The sequence below is a fragment of the Spermophilus citellus genome, assembly GCF_964194105.1.
Source record: "Spermophilus citellus genome assembly, chromosome: 2".
Taxonomy (NCBI): Eukaryota; Metazoa; Chordata; class Mammalia; order Rodentia; family Sciuridae; genus Spermophilus; species Spermophilus citellus.
The window spans coordinates 64808902-64827360 of NC_138183.1; the positions used below are offsets into that span (position 1 = coordinate 64808902).

Genomic DNA, 18459 nt, shown 5'->3' on the forward strand with positions numbered 1-18459 from the left:
AAAGCCAGGCGATCCTGGAACAACACATACCAAACTCTGAAAGAAAATGGATGCCAACCAAGATTCTTATGTCCAGCAAAATTAAGCTTTATATTTGATAATGAAATAAAGACCTTCCATAACAAACAAAAGTTAAAAGAATTTACAACCAGAAAGCCTGCACTACAGAACATCCTCAGCAAAATATTCCATGAGGAGAAAATGAAAAACAACAATGAAAATCAGCAAAAGGAGGTATTACACTAAAGGAAAAAGGAATCAAAAGAGAAAACAAGTCAATTTAAATACCAAAAATAAACAAAAATGACAGGGAATACAAATCATGTCTCAATAATATTCCTGAATGTGAATGGCCTAAACTCACCAGGCAAAAGACATAGACTGGAAAACTGGATTTAAAAACCAAAAGATCCAACAATATGCTGCCTTCAAGAGATTTATCTCACGGGAAAAGACATCCACAAACTGAAGGTGAAAGGTTGGGAAAAAAACATACCACTCACATGGACTGTGGAAACATGCAGGGGTTTCCATCCTCATATCAAATAAAGTAGACTTCAATCCAAAGTTAATTAAAAGGAATAAAGAAGGACATTTCATACTGCTTAAGGGAAACATACATCAACAAGACATAACAAGTGTAAATATATATGACCCAAGCAATGGAGCACCTACATTCATCAAACAAACTCAAGTTCAAGAGCCAAACAGACCAACACAATAATTCTGGGTGACTTTAACACACCTCTTTCACCACTGGATAGATCTTCCAAACAAAAGCTAAACAAAGAAACTATAGAACTCAATAATACAATCAATAACTTAGACTTTACTGACATACATAGAATATTTCATCCATCAACGAGTGAATACACTTTCTTCTCAGCAGCACATGGATCCTTCTCTAAAATAGACCATATATTATGCCACAAAGCAACTCTTTCTTAGCAAATACAAAAAAGTAGAGATACTACCCTGCATTCTATCAAATCAAAATGGAATAAAATTAGAAATAAATGATAAAATAAAAATAGAAGCTACTCCAACACCTGTAGACTAAATAATATGCTACTGAAAAAGAAGAAAGTTCATTGCATTGAATTCATTCCTTAAAAATAGAAAAAATTCAACAAATAAATGACCTAACATTACATCTCCAAGCCCTAGAAAAAAAGAACAAATCAACACCAAAAGCAGCAAAAGATAAGAAATAATGAAAATCAGAGTAAAATTAATGAAATTGGAAAAAAAGAAACAACTGAAAAAATTGAGAAAACAAAAAGTTGGTTCTTTGAAAAAAATAAATAAAATTGATAAGCCCTTAGCCATACTAATTAAGAGAAGGAGAGAGATATTGATATGTTTTTGTATTTGATTTCCTCAAATTATTAACATCCATGATGGAAAAGGAAATATCAGGACGGACACTACAGAAATACAGAAGATAATTAGAAACTATTTTGAAAATTTATAGTCCAATAAAATAGAAAATATTGAAGGCATTGACAAATTTCTTGAGTCATACGATTTGTCCAAACTGAATCAGGATGATATATACAAGTTAAACAGATCAGTTTCAAGTATTGAAATAGAAGATGTCATCAGAAGCCTACCAATCAAGAAAAGCCCAGGACCAGACAGATACACAGTTCTACAAGATCTTCAAAGAAGAACTAATATCAATACTCCTCAAATTAATTCATGAAATAGAAAAAGAGGGAACACTTTCAAACTCATTCTATGAGGCCAATATCACCCTGATCCCCAAACCAGGCAAAGACCACATCAAAGAAAGAAAACTTCAGACCAATATCTCTAATGAACATAGATGCAAAAATTCTCAATGAAATCCTGGCAAATTGAATATGAATACAAAAACATATTAAAAAGATAGTACACCACAATCAAGTAGGGTTCATCCTGGGGATGCAAGGTTGGCTCAATATACAGAAACAATATATGTAATTCATCACATCTATAGACTTAAAGATAAGAATCATATGATCATCACAATAGATGCAGAAAAACACTTCAACAAACTACAGCACCCCTTAATGTTCAAAACACTAGAAAAATTAGGGATAACTGGAACATATCTCAACATTGTAAAAGTTATCTATACTAAGGCTCAGGCCAACATCATTCTAAATGGAAAAAAATTGAAAGCATTCTCTCTAAAAACTGGAACAAGACAGAGATGCCCAATTCACCACTTCTATTTAACATAGTTCTTGAAATTCTAGCCAGAGCAATTAGATGAAAGAAATTAAAGGGATATGGATAGGAAAAGAAGAACTAAACTATTACTATTTGCCAACAATATGATTCTATACCTAAAGGATCCAAAAAATTCTACCAAAAAACTTCTAGAATTAATAAGTGAATTCAGCAAAGTAGCAGTATATAAAATCAACACACCAAAATCAAAGGCATTTCTGTACATCAGTGAAAAATCCTCCGAAAGAGAAAGTAGGAAAATCACCCTGTTTACAATAGCCTCAAAAAAAAAAAAAAAATTGGGGAATCAACTTAACGAAAGAGGTGAAAGACCTCCACAACAAAAACTACAGAACACTAAAGAAAGAAATTAAAGAAGACCTTAGAAGATGGAAAGATCTTTCTTATTCTTGGATAGGCAGAATTAATATTGTCAAAATGACTATACTACCAAAAGCACTATACAGATTTAATGCAATCCCAATCAAAATCCCAATGACATTCCTCGTAGAAATAGAAAAAGCAATCATGAAATTCATCTGGAAAAAAAGAGATCCAGAATAGCTAAAGCAATCTTTAGCAAAAAGAGTAAAGCAGGCAGCATCACTATATCAGACCTTAAACTAAACTACAGAGCAATAGTAACAAAAATGGCATGGTAGTGGCACCAAAACAGACTTGTAGACCAATGGTACAGAATAGAAGACACAGAGTCAAACCCACATAAATACAGTTATCTCCTACTAGACAAAGGTGCCAAAAACATATATTGGAGAAAAGATGACCTCTTTAATAAATGGTGCTGGGAAAACTGGAAATCCTTATGCAGCAAAATGAAAGTAAGCCCCTATCTCTCACCATGCACCTGAGCCTAACAGAAGAAAAAGTAGGCCAAAATCTTCATCTTGACAGATTAAGCCCCGACTTCCTTAATAAGAAATAGAATAATAATTTTATTTCTCCTATAGCACAAGAAATAAAATCAAGAATCAATAAAGGGATTGATTCAAACTGAAAAGCTTATTCTTAGCAAAAGAAACAATCAGTGAGGTGAATAGAGAGCCTACAGAATGGAAGAAAATTTTTTACCACATGCACATCAGATAGAGCACTAATCTCTAGGATATATAAAGAACTCAAAAAACTTAAGACCAAAAAAAAAAAAATAACCCAACCATAAATGGGCCAAGGAACTGAACAGACACTTCTCAGAATATGATATACAATCAACAAATATCTAAAAAAAACATTCAACATCTCTCTCTAGTGATTAGAGAAATGCAAATCAAAACTACTCTAAGATTTCATCTCATTCCAGTCAGAATGGCAGCTATTAAGAATACAAACATTAAGTGTTGGCGAGGATGTGGGGGAAAAGGCATAGTCAGTCATACATTGCTGGTGGGACTGCAAAATTGGTGCAGCTAATATGAAAAGCAGTATGGACATTCCTTGGAAAATTTGGAATGGAACTACCATTTGACCCAGCTATCCCACTCCCTGGTTTATACCCAAAGGACTTTAAAAATAGTATACTGCAGTGATACAGCCACATCAATATTTACAGCAGCACAATTTACAAGAGCTAAATTGTGGAACCAACCTAAACAGTCTTCAGTAGATAAATGTTTAAAGAAACTGTGGTATATATACACAATGGAATATTACTCAGCATTAAATGAGAATAAAATCACGGAATTTGCAGGTAAATGGATGGAGTTGGAGAACATTATGCTAAGTGAAGTAAGCCAATCCCCCAAAAAACAAAGGCCAAATGTTTTGCCTGATATGTGGATGCTGATCCATAATGGGGATGGCGGGGGTGGGGGTGGAGCATGGGAGGAATGGAGAACTTTACATAGGGCAAAGTGGAGGGAGAGGAAGGGAGGGAGCATGGGGGAAGGAAAGATGGTGGAATGAGATAAACATCATTACCCTAAATACATGTATGAATATACAAATGCTGTGACTCTACTTTGTGAACAACCAGAGACATGAAAACTTGTGCTTTATATGTACTAAGAAATGAGATGCATTCTGCTGTCATGTATAACAAATTAGAGTAAATAAATAAATTTAAAAATAAGCTTTTGGAGTTCTTTATAAATTCTAGATATTAATCTTTTGTCAGAAAAGTAGCTAGAAAAGATTTTCTTCTATTCTGCAGGTTCTCTTTTCATTTCTTGTTTCCTTTGCTGTACAAAAACTTTTTAATTTGATGTCATTCCATTTATTAACTTTTGCCATTATTTCCTAGGTTTTAGTTGTCCTATTGAAAAAGTCATTTCCTGTGCTTATATGCTGCAGTGTTGACACTATGTTTTCTTCTAGGAGTTGCACAGAGAAACTGGGCCATTTTCAAAAAGAAGTAAAATAATGAAATTTGAAATCATTTGGGTTCAAGATTTAGTATAAAGCTGAGGAAATCAAGGCAGTATGGTATTGGAGTAAGGACAAACAGATTACTGGAACAGGATAGAGGTTTAGAAATAGAAATGCGCGCACACACACACACACACACACACACACACAGTTAGCTGATATTCAAGGAAGGATCCATGGTAATTCAGTGAGTAAAAAGTGGAACAACAGCAAATGTATAAGCAAAAAGAAATCAATCTTGGAGTGAGTAGCCCAACTCGTGGTGCTGCAAAGCGGAGACATTTTGTCTTGTTAGTGAGCCTGTGGAGTCTTGGTACTGGACCTTAAAGATAGCTACAGTGTGTTTTTTTAATATAGAAATATTATTCTTTATTTTTTTATTGGTTGTTCAAAACATTACAAAGCTCTGGACATATCATATTTCATACATTAGATTCAAGTGGATTATGAACTCCCATTTTTACCCTGTATACAGATTGCAGTATCACATCGGTTACACATCCACGTTTTTACATATTGCCATACTAGTGACTGTTGTATTCTGCTACCTTTCCTATCCTCTACTATCCCCCTTCCCCTCCCCTCCCCTCCCATCTTCTCTCTCTACCCCATCTACTGTAATTCATTTCTCTCCCTTGTTTTGTTGGCTGAAAATTGCTGCTCTGGAGACCAAAATCTGTCATCAAATTGAGATTAAACCATCAAACAGCAGACTTTAATGTAAAAGTAGAAGCATTAAGCAAATCTAAGGCAGAACTCATGGAAATCAGTGAAGACAAAACTAAAATTAGAAGATCTCTAAGCAAATCCCTCCCAGTTGTGACAGATGAGAATAAATATTATGCAAAAATTGTTTATATTAAAGGCTTCCCAAATGACACAACCCTTGGTGACATTAAAAGAATGGCTAAAAGATAAAGGTTAAGTACTAAATATTCTGATAAGAAGAACATTGAACAAAGCAGTTAAGGGCTCAATATTTGCTGGTTGATAGCACTGATCTGCTAAGAAGTTTATAGAGATCCCTAGCCAAAAGTACAAAAACATAGATCTGCTAATAGTTTTTAAGGAAGATTACTTTTCAAAAAAAATGAAGAAAGTAAGCAAAACAAAGTGGAAGCTAAGTTAAGAGCTAAACAAGAGCAAGGAAAAAGACAATACTTAGCAGAAGATGCTGAAATGAAATCTCTAGAAGAAAAGATTGGATGCTTGCTGAAATTTTCGATTGATTTAGATGATCAGACCTGCAGAGAAAATTGAACATCCTTTTCTCACATCATGGTGAAATAAAATGGATAGACTTTGTCAGAAAAGCAAAAAAGGGAATTTTTCTCTTTAAAGAAAAAACTAAGGTCTTGAGCAACTAATTAAAAAAAGGAAGAAGGAAGGAAGGAAGGAAGGAAGGAAGGAAGGAAGGAGGGAGGGAGGGAGGGAGGGAGGGAGGGAGGGAAGGAAGGAAGGAAGGAAGGAAGGAAAAACTAAGGAAGCACAGGATAAAGCCAAAGATACAAACAATGGTAATCTACAATTAAGGAACAAAGAAGTGACTTGGAAAGTACTAGAGAGGTGAGAAAAGCAGCTTTGAAAAAAAAATCATAGAAGACCAACAGAACCCCTAAACAAATGGAAATCAAGAGGTACAGACTTAAAGGGAAAAAAAAAAGGAAATAAAGCTGCCCAGCCTGGGTCTGCTAAAGGAAAAGTAGAGTTTCAGGGCAAGAAAAACGAAATTTGATAATGATAATTAACATGATGAAAATGATACAGCTGGACCAGTGAGAAGAGCAAGAAAAGAAAAAGACAAAGAAAAGCCTGCAACAGTAAACAGAAAATGGTGCTAAACTACTGGTACTCAACCAGTAGTTTAGGGGAAAAAATGTTTAAATTCATCTTAGCTAGGTTTTAAACTGTGTTTTGTCTTTGGAATCTTTTAAAAAGAAAACCAAATTAGGGCCAATTCAGTTGAACAAGGCAGTTAAGGGCTTTGTTCAATTCAGTGTCTCCACCAATAGTAAAGGAAAAAATTTTTGTTGTTTAACTTTACTGTTTTCCTATTTTCCAAGTAAGGTTTTTTTGTTTTTTGGTTTTGTTTGTTTGTTTGTTTAATGTATAGTTTTGTTTGTGTTCAGAGGATTCAAATATCAAAAAAAAAAAGATTCTTCCACTAAATTGCCTTTGTAATAACAGAATGTATAGTACAAAGTAACAAAAGGAGCAAAAAAATGAAATGAACCTTAATCCACACTTCACACCACATATAGATATCAACTTGAAATAGATTATAGATCTAAATGCAAAACCCAAACCATAAAACTTACAGAAGAAAATATTGGACAAAATCTTTGTGACCTTGAGTTGGGTAAGGATATTTAAATAGGACATAAAAAGCACAAACCCTGTAATAAAAAACTGACAAACTGAACGTTATAATTAAAATCTTTTTAATCTTCAAAAGATTGATCTAGAAAAGGAAAAAACTATTTGAAAATATATATCCACTAAAGGACTTGTATCCAGAATATATTTGGAACTCTTAAAATTCAATAGTAAAAGGACAAAAAAGCTAAATTTTTGTGGGAAAAAATATTTAAATATATACATCCCTAAAGGTATACAAATGGCAAACAAAGCACATCAAAATGTGTTCAATGCCATTATTCCCTAGGAAAATACAAATGAAAAACATAATCAGATACCACAATTTACTCCCTAGACCAATTAAAATCAAGGATATCAAGTATTGTCAATGATGTAGAGCAATTGGCACTCCACTACATTGCTGTGTAGGAGTGAAAAATGAAAAATAGTACAACCACTTTGGGAAGCATTTGGCAGCTTCTTACAAACCTACCTAACATATGACCAAGCCATTCTACTCCTAGGTTTTTATCAAGAGAAATGAAAATATACTTTCACACAAAAAGTTCTGTTCATATGTTCATAGGAGATTTATTTATAACAGCTTAAAACTGGGGACAACCCAATGTCTATTAATTGCTGAGTACATAAATAAATTGTGGTATATTCACATGACATATGAATATGAAGGGACAATCATACACCAACATGGATGAATGTCTGAGCTTGTGCTAAGTAAAAAAAAAAGCCAGATACAAAAAGCCACATATTGAATGCTTCCATTTACATGAAATTCTAGAAAAGATAAAGCTGTACCAATAGAAATTAGTGGTTGCCTGGAGCCAGGGGAGGGAAGGAAGACTGTCTACTGAAGAACCCAAGGGAACTTTTTATGGAATTGAAAATGACCTATATATGCTTATACTCATGATTCATCTAATTATATACTTGCAATTGGTGAATTTTATTACATATAAATTGTACCTCAATAAAATAAAAATACTTCATAGGTTGTGCTAGTCCTATTTCATCACTTAATTCATGATACATGAGTCATGGTCCAGTGGGAGAACAGAAACCATATGACTTATTTCAAGGGGAGACTCGATTTATATGAGTGTGAGAAAGCAAAAAAGAGTAAATAACACTAATGCAAATGTAAGCAAAAGATGGTAACTGCAGGATCTGCTATCACCTCTAAAGCTGAGGGAATAAAATGAAACTGTCCCTTTTGAGCTCAGAGGAGGGGCTTCCCAGGGTTGTGGGTGAAATCTGAGGAAGAGGTATACCAAGGCCACTGCAGGTACCTCTAGAGACAGGGGGTGTAGTTGGGGTTTTCACAGTGCTGCAAGAGGCAGGAAGCTGCTGTCCCCAGAAAGAAGGGCCACTGCTGAGACAACTTAGAGAAGAACAGAAAGAACAAGGATCAATCCCTTTTCTTTCCCTTTTTTCATTTCCAATCTTTATTGGTTCCTATTGGTGGAACTTAAACACAGACCTAGCTGTGAAAGGAGAATTTTGTTTCCAGAGGCTAATCTTAGCATCAGAGAACAGATCATAGAAAGTATGGGTGTAGAGCTAAAAGAGAACGTGAAACTTCTGGTTTAATCCCATTTTTACTAATATGAAAATCAATCAGTAATTTTAGAGTAATCCCTCTAAACATTCCCAATCAATGTTTCACTTACTGGTTTTAACGTCCATTGTTTATAGTTACCTAGCTTCATTATTTAATTCAGGGTTATAGTTTTCTGATTTTAGCTTTCTTTATGCATCTTTTAGTTGGAATTCTATAAAAAAGAATATTCCCTTATAAAATTTTGGCCATTTTCAGAGTTGATGTCTTAGCAACTTCCAAAGGTGATCAATGAATTAGTGGCTTTTTTAATATTAGAAAATCATCACTTTTGCTTATATATTTAATGTTCTAATCTATTACAGGTGTTATTCTTTTTGATATTCAAATTTTCCCATATTATGACAGCTGAAGCGTTTGTGTTTTGTGTCATTTTTGTTTTGTTTTGTTTTGTTTTGTAGTTGTTCTGGATTATCCTTGTAAAAATGTCAGGTATGTTCAAGTTAATTCAATCCTTCTCATTTGACTCCAAATCTCTCAGCTCTTGGAAAAAATTTGCAACTTACCTTGAACTTTCCCTGCTTGATGAACTGCTAATAAATTAACACCTTGATTGTCTAATATTGAGCCACCTTGTGGAAACATTCTTGAGATGATCTCTCCACCAGTTCAAACAAAGCCAGTATTAATCACAAAATTTAATAAAAGTTGTTCAACTCTAACCAAATCTGCAAGTTCAGTCTTGAAATCTTGGGTATTAAGTACAGTCTAAGAAAGGGGGTGGGAAGGGGGAATGACAATTCGGAAAAGTAAATAGAAATGTTCAATCTAAAAAGGAAACAAGATTTTAAACCAAAAAGGTAAACAAATGGCAAACAAAGCACATCAAAATGTGTTCAATGCTATTATTCCTTAGGAAAATACAATACAAAATTTGGTTCTAAAGTAAAGGATCATAAATAGTTTTCCTAAAGTGGATTCAGTTTAGCTCCTACTGTTGAAATTATAAGTACCACTATAGCATGTGGGAGCAACAAAAGAACAAAATATACGGGTCCTGGGATTCACCTTCTTGGGGAAACCTCTTTTTCCTCCAGAAGGGTTCGTAGTCTTTTGATCTCCATTAACACTCCTTTTTTATTCTTTTAGAGGTATGTAAAGAGGTGAATAGAAACACCTCCAACCAGATACCCAGGCCAAAACTTGGGAGATTTCTTGGGTTCCCCATGCCATACTATTGATAATACTTAAAAAAATCTCTCTAGTTCTCCCCTTCTTTTCCTCCATTACTGCTACGTTTAGACTTTCAATAGTAACTGAACTAGGTTATTGGCCTTCTAAATGTCGCCAGTCTTCACACTTTAGTTTTTATATTTCTATCAAAGTAATCTTTCTAAAAGTTTTTTTCATTTCATAGTCCCTGGTTAAAATCCTTAAATGGCTCCTTGTTACCTTTAGAAAAACTCCAAATTTCTTTGTATGGAGTAGAATACCTTTCATGATGATCTGGTCTCCATTTAATTTCATATCTTCCCCATTGCTGCCTCCTGTGTCATACCCAGGATCTCTCAAGTCCCATACACAATGCTCCAGAAATACTGAAACATGACAGATCCCTGACCACTCTATGCTCTAAGTCCTTTTCATTTCAATATGTTGTTTTCTCTACTTAAACCAACCTTCTTTCTTGACAAATGAAGATTCATTCTATTAAAAAATCACCTCTGATCACCTCTTCTGGAAAGTTTTACCTGACCTCCTCCACATCCAGAGTACATTAGCTGCCTCCACTATTCCATGGGTTCCTTGGTAGACTTATTACCATAGTGATCCCTACACTATGGGACACTAACTCTCATGAGCTTTCTCATGTGTGCAATCTCTACCCCTGGCATCCAGCAGCATGCTTGAGTATACCCTCAATGAAGGTTTGCACACAACAATTTTCAAACATTTTCCCAAAGTCCTTGTACTAAAATCTAAACTCCTAACAAAAATATAACTGAGTTCCCTATTGACCCACATCTATATTGGTATTATCATATATTTTCATTTAAAATATTGTGGTGCACCTATGGTGACATCTCATTGTGATTTTTAATAAGTCCATAATATGTTGATGGATGTAGTGTTACGAGAATCCTTTTTTCCCACAAACATTCATTAATATTTTCTAAAACAGCAAATTCAAAGGATTTAAGGTAAGCTTTTTTTTAAGGAACAGTAAAATAAAAAAGTGAGAAATGTCTCATCTAAATTAGTACTATACATAGTTTACCAACATTATAAATCTGTGTAAGGTTTACTATGAATGTGGCAACATGCTAATACAGTACTGTTGTCAAGATCTTGGAATCAGAACCAGAATTGATCCCATCAATGGTTCTCAAATTTGGGTATTCTAGAAAACCAATGTGCTTGCATTGAAGTCCCAAAAATTTTGATTTGGTAGTCTGGATGTTGGGCTCTAATGTCTATATTTTAATAAGTATCCCAAGTGATTTTGATGCTGCTGCAGAATGAGAACTACATCACAAAGTAGTTTATGGGACTACCTACTTCATCTGTCATCTGATTAATGTGAGAACAATAATTTTTCTATTTTTGTGTGTACATGTAGCAGCAATTTACAAAATTAAAATTAAGCCTATTTGGAGAAGTTTAAGACAGACTTTGCATTAATTCAGGGCCTTTAATGATGTTGTAAAACTTGGAGCAGTATGGGAAGCACTATAGAGCATTGGTGTTACTTTCCAAAGAGGTGAAGTTGAAACTCAGATGTATCATCATAAGCAAATCCCCTAACCTCCCTGAGTTTCCACTTGTTATCTAAAATTAATATTATACCTATCCTTCCAACCTTCTAAATTTGTATAAGGTTCAAAATGAGTGTGGCTACCTTCTAATACACAGTGCAACCTGGTTTTTGTTAAGCTGATCATTGTGCTTTCAATTATCTTTCAAATATCTGCCTGCATTAAAGAAACAGTCTCAGGAACATTTGTTTCTTGAAGTAACTTCTGCAGCTTCCTACTAAAGTGTAGTTGGGATTCTAATCACTGAACCCCTTAATGTTACAGTTTAGACACCATGTAAGGAAAATCTTGAGTGGCATGATAAGAAAACAAAATTAATTTAGAGAAAAGATCAGGGTTCAAGTGTTCTGATTATCAGTCCAGATCATTTTCCATCATACTTTACTCATTTGTCTCTCCCATTCTTTATTACAGTTCACAAGCCAAGTAATTCTGGTACACAATCAACGTTGAGCAATACTTTCGACTGCATTAGATGTGGTAGTGGAGCAGAAATCATTATTGTCATTCTTCTACCAATCATTATTTTGTAAATGACTTCGTTAGTATTCGTATACCATAAAATTCACCAATTTAATTGCACGACTCTTATATAATTTTAGTATAATTACAGAATTGTGCAACTGTTCGATTATCACAATGATCGAACACTTTCATCACTCACAAAGAAACTCCCCATCTGACAGCAGTCATGCTCCGTTCTTCCCTCCTCCCAGCTTTACAGCAACCACTAATGTCTGTCTGTACAGATTTGCTTACTCAAGACCTTTCATATACATGGACTCATACGTATGTGGTCTTTTGTGATTAGCTTCTTAGCATGTTCTAAAGATGCACTTATTTTAGAATTTTCAGAGTAACACCAATATAGTTTATAAATTTAAAAATCACTCTTAATCCCATTCCAATATAATCAATAGTGTCATTTTCTTCTTTCTTTTCCTTTTCCCCCATCCCCGAAGGTGCACTTTTACCAGATCAGAAAACAAATGGAGGATGCCCTTTACTTGAACCCTGCTTTCACTTCTGTGAAACCAAGTCTTGCCTTCTTCCAAAAGCTCCAAGAGCGCCCAGGCCGGGGAGGGAGAAGCGCCCCCGCCCATCCGTGCTGGCGCTTCTTTTACGTCACTGCTTGGAGCCACACACCCCATCCCTCCTTCCCGGTAGCCGTAGCTTTGACAGGGCGCGATGGCGGCGGCCGGGTCTGCAGGGGTGCCGGCGATTGTGTCGGAAAAGCAAGAGTTCTACCAGCTTCTGAAGAACCTGATCAATCCAAGCTGCATGGTGCGGAGGCAAGCAGAGGAAATCTACGAAAATATCCCAGGTCTGTGTAAGACTACATTCCTCTTAGATGCCGTCAGAAATAGAAGAGCAGGTTATGAGGTGAGACAAATGGCTGCCGCACTGCTACGCCGGCTTTTGTCCTCTGGGTTTGAGGAGGTCTACCCAAATCTGCCTTCTGATGTTCAGAGAGATGTCAAGATTGAACTGATACTGGCTGTTAAGTTAGAAACACATGCTAGCATGAGGAAAAAGCTCTGTGATATTTTTGCGGTGCTGGCCAGGAATTTGATAGATGAGGATGGCACTAACCATTGGCCAGAAGGTCTGAAGTTCCTTATTGATTCGATCTACTCTAAAAATGTAGTTCTGTGGGAAGTTGCACTTCACGTCTTCTGGCACTTTCCTGGAATTTTTGGGAACCAAGATCGGCACGATTTGGATATCATCAAAAGGTTGTTGGACCAGTGTATTCAAGATCAAGAACATCCAGCAATCAGGACATTATCTGCTAGAGCTGCAGCTGCATTTGTACTTGCTAATGAGAATAATATTGCTCTTTTCAAAGACTTTGCAGACTTGCTTCCTGGAATCTTACAAGCTGTCAATGATTCATGCCACCAGGATGATGATTCAGTGCTAGAATCCCTTGTTGAGATTGCTGATACAGTACCTAAGTATTTGGGTCCTTATTTAGAAGATACTCTACAGTTGAGCCTGAAGTTATGTGGAGATTCTAGACTTAGTAACCTGCAACGCCAGCTGGCCCTTGAAGTAATAGTGACCTTGTCTGAAACTGCAACTCCAATGTTGAAAAAACATACAAATATTATTGCACAGGCAGTTCCTCATATATTAGCAATGATGGTTGATCTACAGGATGATGAGGACTGGGTAAATGCTGATGAAATGGAAGAAGATGATTTTGACAGCAATGCAGTTGCTGCTGAGAGTGCTCTAGACAGACTGGCTTGTGGGCTTGGTGGAAAAGTTGTTTTACCAATAACCAAGGAGCATATTATGCAAATGCTTCAGAGCCCTGACTGGAAGTATCGGCATGCTGGATTAATGGCCTTATCTGCCATTGGAGAAGGTTGCCATCAGCAAATGGAACCAATTCTAGATGAAACTGTTAACTCTGTTTTACTTTTTCTTCAGGATCCTCATCCAAGGGTGAGGGCTGCAGCCTGTACTACACTTGGACAAATGGCTACAGATTTTGCACCTAGTTTCCAAAAGAAATTCCATGAAACAGTGATTGCAGCTTTGTTGCGTACGATGGAAAATCAAGGTAATCAGCGTGTACAATCTCATGCAGCTTCTGCTCTTATTATTTTTATTGAAGATTGCCCCAAGTCATTACTAGTTCTCTATTTGGATAGTATGGTGAAAAATCTACATTCTATCTTGGTGATTAAACTTCAAGAGTTGATTCGGAATGGAACTAAGTTGGCCTTGGAACAACTTGTGACAACCATTGCCTCAGTTGCAGATACGATAGAAGAAAAATTTATTCCATATTATGACATATTTATGCCCTCACTAAAGCATATTGTTGAGCTTGCTGTTCAGAAGGAACTCAAGCTTCTGAGAGGAAAAACTATTGAGTGCATTAGCCATGTTGGTCTTGCTGTTGGGAAGGAAAAATTTATGCAAGATGCATCAAATGTGATGCAGCTATTGTTGAAGACACAATCAGACTTGAATAATATGGAAGATGATGACCCTCAGACCTCTTACATGGTTTCAGCTTGGGCTAGAATGTGTAAAATTCTTGGAAAAGATTTCCAACAGTACCTTCCACTGGTTATTGAGCCTCTTATTAAGACTGCTTCAGCTAAACCTGATGTCGCTCTCTTAGACACACAAGATGTAGAGAATATGAGTGATGATGATGGATGGCAATTTGTAAATCTTGGAGACCAGCAAAGTTTTGGAATTAAAACTTCCGGACTTGAAGCAAAAGCAACTGCTTGCCAGATGCTGGTTTACTATGCTAAGGAGTTAAGAGAAGGATTTGTGGAGTATACAGAACAAGTTGTGAAATTAATGGTTCCCTTACTGAAATTTTATTTCCATGACAACGTTCGAGTGGCAGCTGCAGAGTCCATGCCTTTTCTCCTGGAATGTTCAAGAATTCGTGGTCCAGAGTATCTTTCACAGATGTGGCAGTTCATATGTGACCCCTTAATCAAGGCCATAGGAACTGAACCTGATACTGATGTACTCTCAGAAATAATGAATTCTTTTGCAAAGTCCATTGAGGTAATGGGAGATGGTTGCCTCAATGATGAACACTTGGAAGAACTGGGAGGAATACTGAAAGCAAAACTTGAAGGACATTTTAAAAACCAAGAATTACGACAGGTTAAAAGACAAGAAGAAAACTATGACCAACAGGTTGAGATGTCTCTGCAAGATGAGGATGAATGTGATGTTTATATTCTGACCAAAGTATCAGATATTTTGCACTCATTATTTAGTACTTATAAAGAAAAGATTTTACCATGGTTTGAACAGCTACTTCCATTAATTGTAAATCTAATATGTTCAAGTAGACCATGGCCAGACAGACAGTGGGGATTATGCATATTTGATGATATCATAGAGCACTGCAGCCCAACCTCATTTAAATATGTAGAATATTTTCGGTGGCCAATGCTACTAAATATGCGAGATAACAATCCTGAAGTCAGGCAAGCTGCTGCTTATGGCCTGGGTGTTATGGCACAGTTTGGTGGAGATGATTATCGTTCTCTATGTTCAGAAGCTGTTCCACTACTGGTAAAAGTTATTAAGTGTGCAAATTCCAAAACCAAAAAAAATGTCATTGCGACAGAGAACTGTATCTCAGCAATAGGGAAGATTTTGAAGTTTAAGCCTAACTGTGTAAATGTAGATGAAGTTCTTCCACACTGGTTATCATGGCTTCCACTGCATGAAGATAAAGAGGAAGCAATTCAGACTTTGAGTTTTCTCTGTGACTTAATTGAAAGTAACCACCCAGTTGTAGTTGGTCCAAATAATTCTAATCTCCCCAAAATAATTAGTATAATTGCAGAAGGAAAAATTAATGAGACTATTAGCTATGAAGATCCTTGTGCCAAACGCCTTGCTAATGTTGTTCGTCAGGTACAAACATCTGAAGAATTATGGTCGGAATGTATATCGCAACTTGATAATGAACAGCAGGAAGCCTTACAAGAATTGCTAAATTTTGCTTGAAGCACTTTAATATCACTTATATATCATCTATCTATCTATCTATCATAAAAGTAACTATAAATAAATGTTGTGAGTGAATTCCGTTATAAAATGAGAAAACTTCTCTCCCTGCTAAGCAGTTTATATTTCTTCCCCATGTTTCTCCAAGATTAGTTAATGTTCAAGCCTTCTGTTCACCTTGCATGTTTTATCTCTTAAACATAGACCTTGGTGATAACCTATGCTTCCAGTTGTCTTAGAATGTTTGTCACCTTTTCCCTATTTGGTGTGAAGTATAGAGATTGTTACTATTTGTCTGAACTATTGATGCTGGGCAATTGCTATACTTGGTGTCAAGATGTCATGGTGATTGTCACAAGATGCTAAGAGCTTACAAAGATAAGCTAGGAGAATTTTCAGGACAAACATCTTTGGAATCGAGGATGATAGATATAGTGACAGGCTTATTCCTCCTTGATAATACTCCTGGTTTTTATGTAATGGTAGTTTGCTGGAACTAAGCAAGAGTTTTAAGATATTGCAATGGATGTGGAAGTTTTCTCTATAATGTATGTGAACTTTTTAAATAATGTTAAGATTCTTGAGAATTGGGCAGAACATACCAATATTTAGTTCCCAAAGTGTTCTGCTGAAAGTTATGAGAACTTTTAAATCTCCTAACCAACATGGTTTGCATTTTTTAAAGTTATCCAGAGCTCCAAGAATCATGCTTACAGAAAAGGGAGTCCTGGTACATCTAACATTGGTAGTATGTAATATTCTAATAGTATTTGACAAATAGTAAGTAATCAATATTTATGGGAGTCTGACAGTGTTATGTGTTTCAATAGAGTATTGCTTTGTGTATGTATTACATTTTCCTCCCTGCAAAGCAGCTCAATAAGAAGAGAAGACTGGATTCAGAATGGGGCTTAAATAGATTACTATTTCAAATATCCCTAACAGATTCTTTTAGTAGCACTGAAGGATGTTCTGTTATGAAAGCAAAACAACTTAGTTTTATCTTTAAACATTAAAAAGAAAACAGCTTTGAGACTGGTCATTTATCAGTATGTGTGTATTATAAGAAAACAGTTGTATAAATCTAGGGTTAATTATATTAATTGGAATGTCAGTCTTTAATGTTGAGCTTTTGTAGGGTAGGAAAAAAAAAAGCTTTCTATTCAACAAATTTTCAAACCAAAACTTAAAAACAAATACATTTATTGTGATTTCCTGGGGCTATTGTGAATACTGTGTGTGTAAAGTGTTTAGCAAATATTTAGGACCTAGTAAGCGCTCAATAAATCATCACTGTTATTGCCCTCGTTTGTACTTATACTGTGTTTTTTGTTTTCTTTTTTTTTAATACCTTGGAATTCCTTTTATATTGGAGTTTTCCCAGTTCATTCCCTACCAATTCAGATGGACAAGCAATCTAGGCCACTCTAGACAGATATATAAAGTTGTCTTACACATATAGTTCCTCTCTATTCCATACAATTACTTATTAATGAGGGGAGGGGAAAAAGTTAAAGACATTACATTTAGTATGGTCATAATTTAATTTAAATAAAGCCAGTGTTGTGGTGCACACCTGTAATCCCGGCAACTCAGGAAGCTGAAGCAGGAGGATCGTGAGTTCAAAGCCAACCTCAGTAACTTATTAAGGACCTAAGCAACTTAGAAAGACCCTGTCTCTAAATAAAATATAAAAAGGGCTGGGGATAGGGCTCAGTGGTTAAGTACCCCTGGGTTTAATCCCAGTACCAAAAAATTAATTAATAAAAGTATAGATGAATAAATTTAAAATTCTACTGAAGTTTTAATAGAGGGTTTCTCCGGAGAGTGGGACTAAGTGGCAAGTCTTCTCACTTATGTATATTTTCTAACTTACCTATAATCAATATATTTATTGTGTAATAAAGTATTATTGTCATTTAAGTTCAAAGGCCTGATCCCACTTTCATAATAGCTAGGATTACTATCAAGTTGGCTTCTGCATGAACTAGAGTAAGCTTGGTTCTACTCACCCACAGGTCTTTCTCTTTTATATACTTTAAGAAAGCCTTGTTCAACATTTCTGGCAATTCCCTCTACTCTTGTGCATGAGGAATTAGAAATTCTGCCAAATGACTTGTATTTTGGTATTTGAAGTTTTTGAAGTATGATTTGAATACTACACCTAGATTTGAATTTAGGCAAATATTTTCTTAACCTAAGTGTTAGTTTTCTCATTTATAAAATGAGGATAATGCCTATCTTATAAGATCATTTTAAGAATTAAAGGAGAAAATGACTAAAGTGCTTAGTGGCACAGGATTCAAAAAATAGAAGCCATTATCTGAGTTGTGAAATATGATTGGTTGCTAAAAAGGAAGAAGGGATATTTGCTTTGGTAGGGCAGGCTCCAAATTTGGGGGCTTTGTGGAAGGAAATGAGGAATGTCCAGTTGGACATATGTTAGTTTGCTAGTTGCTTAAGTAGGTCTGGTCCCTGCCCTTTTCCTCCTGCAAGCTGAAGTATGTCTCCAGCCTCTGAGGAATGTCTAATAAATTAATGTCTGATTCAATAAGAGGAGACCCTGAATACCAGATGAGTTTGTGTACAGAGGAGGAGAGTGTA

The 18459-nt window shown here is 35.6% G+C and overlaps 2 protein-coding genes and 1 pseudogene across 10 annotated transcripts in view; 2 read left to right on the forward strand and 1 right to left on the reverse strand.

Annotated features, from left to right (window-relative positions):
- Positions 1 to 12444, reverse strand: part of IL33 (interleukin 33) — a 192042-nt gene extending 179598 nt beyond the window's left edge. For 3 of the 7 annotated variants that reach the window (XM_081278836.1, XM_081278835.1, XM_081278830.1), the window contains exons 1-2: positions 12357 to 12444; positions 9100 to 9301 (exon numbers count right to left, since the gene is read on the reverse strand). The gene's annotated coding sequence lies outside the window, so the exon portion shown is untranslated. The remainder of the gene's footprint in view (positions 1 to 9099; positions 9302 to 12356) is intronic. The other 4 variants (XM_081278833.1, XM_081278831.1, XM_081278826.1 and 1 more) reach the window with 2 other exon arrangements.
- On the forward strand, positions 4813 to 6315 carry LOC308641524 (lupus La protein-like; annotated as a pseudogene). Its single transcript has 3 exons — positions 4813 to 4889; positions 5268 to 5951; positions 6083 to 6315. The product of its transcript is annotated as a lupus La protein-like (transcript).
- A 70-nt stretch (positions 12445 to 12514) lies between the features above and the next one.
- Positions 12515 to 17159, forward strand: RANBP6 (RAN binding protein 6). 2 transcript variants are annotated; one of them, XM_081275622.1, is made up of 2 exons: positions 12515 to 12673; positions 13789 to 14003. In XM_081275622.1, exons 1-2 carry the CDS (start codon positions 12538 to 12540, stop codon positions 13857 to 13859), a joined length of 207 nt encoding a protein of 68 aa, XP_081131748.1. In that variant the 5' UTR covers positions 12515 to 12537; the 3' UTR covers positions 13860 to 14003. The 2 variants fall into 2 exon arrangements, with proteins under 2 accessions (XP_081131748.1, XP_081131747.1); XM_081275621.1 differs by having other exon boundaries at positions 12515 to 17159.
- The last annotated feature ends 1300 nt before the right edge of the window (positions 17160 to 18459 follow it).